This window comes from Penaeus monodon, chromosome 24 (assembly GCF_015228065.2).
Source record: "Penaeus monodon isolate SGIC_2016 chromosome 24, NSTDA_Pmon_1, whole genome shotgun sequence".
NCBI classification, from domain to species: Eukaryota; Metazoa; Arthropoda; class Malacostraca; order Decapoda; family Penaeidae; genus Penaeus; species Penaeus monodon.
Window position 1 is genome coordinate 13,264,333 of NC_051409.1, and position 1,001 is coordinate 13,265,333.

General features: G+C 36.9%; 1 protein-coding gene across 2 annotated transcripts in view; it reads right to left on the minus strand.

The window, feature by feature from the left end:
• Positions 1-269: 269 nt before the first annotated feature.
• LOC119588589 (failed axon connections homolog) overlaps positions 270-1,001 on the minus strand; it is a 7,241-nt gene continuing 6,509 nt past the window's right edge. For both annotated transcript variants that reach the window (XM_037937230.1, XM_037937229.1), the window contains one exon: positions 270-875. In XM_037937230.1, the coding sequence (XP_037793158.1) occupies positions 766-875 (110 nt within the window). In that variant the 3' untranslated portion in view covers positions 270-765. The remainder of the gene's footprint in view (positions 876-1,001) is intronic.

Sequence of the window (1,001 nt, forward strand, 5' to 3'; positions counted from 1 at the left end):
ATATTTATCTAACAAGGACAGTGCATACGAATGCAATGGTATATGATCCACATGTCATTCCATCTGGCTACAGTTTAACAAGCTCAAACAGCCATTGCTTTGTGTGACAATTTCGCCCCCACTCGCAGTTTGTTTCCTGTTAAGCCTATGACAGTCAAGGCGTATGCAGAAATGTGTATATTTGTGACTAGAGTAATGCGAATTCTTTGATTGTAGAATAGAGACAGTACGCATATTGTGTAGGGGAGTACTGAAGTTAGTAATTTGGATATAAAGGTGAATATTATTGAAATTTTGGAGCATCATATCCTTCTGTATGGACACTGTATTTTACTGACATTGTTTACATAATTTATGTTATGAGGACGGGAACTTTTCACAAACTACTTATAACAGACCTAGAATGAGCAAAGCAACTGCTATAATATACATTCATAAGATGGTCAAATGACGTAATAACCGATTTAATAGATCTGAAGAACTGAAACAGAACATCCCCAATATGCAGTAGCATATAATGATCAGCTGTGAGTAGGAAGCAGACTGGAACACCTGTGCTTATTATTTGATGATGTGTAAATGCCTTAAATGTTTACGTTAAGTAATTAATGAGAGAATCAATTGAGTATTAATTGAAAACAATGAAGTGTCAGAGTTGAAATCCTATTAGAACAATCTAGGAAAGGAATTTGATATTTATTTTCGTCAGATAGCATACCTCCATGCCTCTCTGAGTTTAACAGACTTTTTTTTTACACTTATATCTTAAGTACTTAGACGGCGCTGCGGCTGTGCCGGGTCGAGGAGGAGGTACCAGTTCGGCCAAAGTTTCGCCCTCACCCTCGACACATATTCACTGAGTTTTGGGAAATCGTCTGGAAGTGAAAAGGACAATAATTAACGATGATTCACATAAATGAACGAAGTGATTAGTGTCCATATTTAGTGCAATGGTACTGCTGTCATAAAAACCTGGGATACATTTTTACTCTCATAGTAGG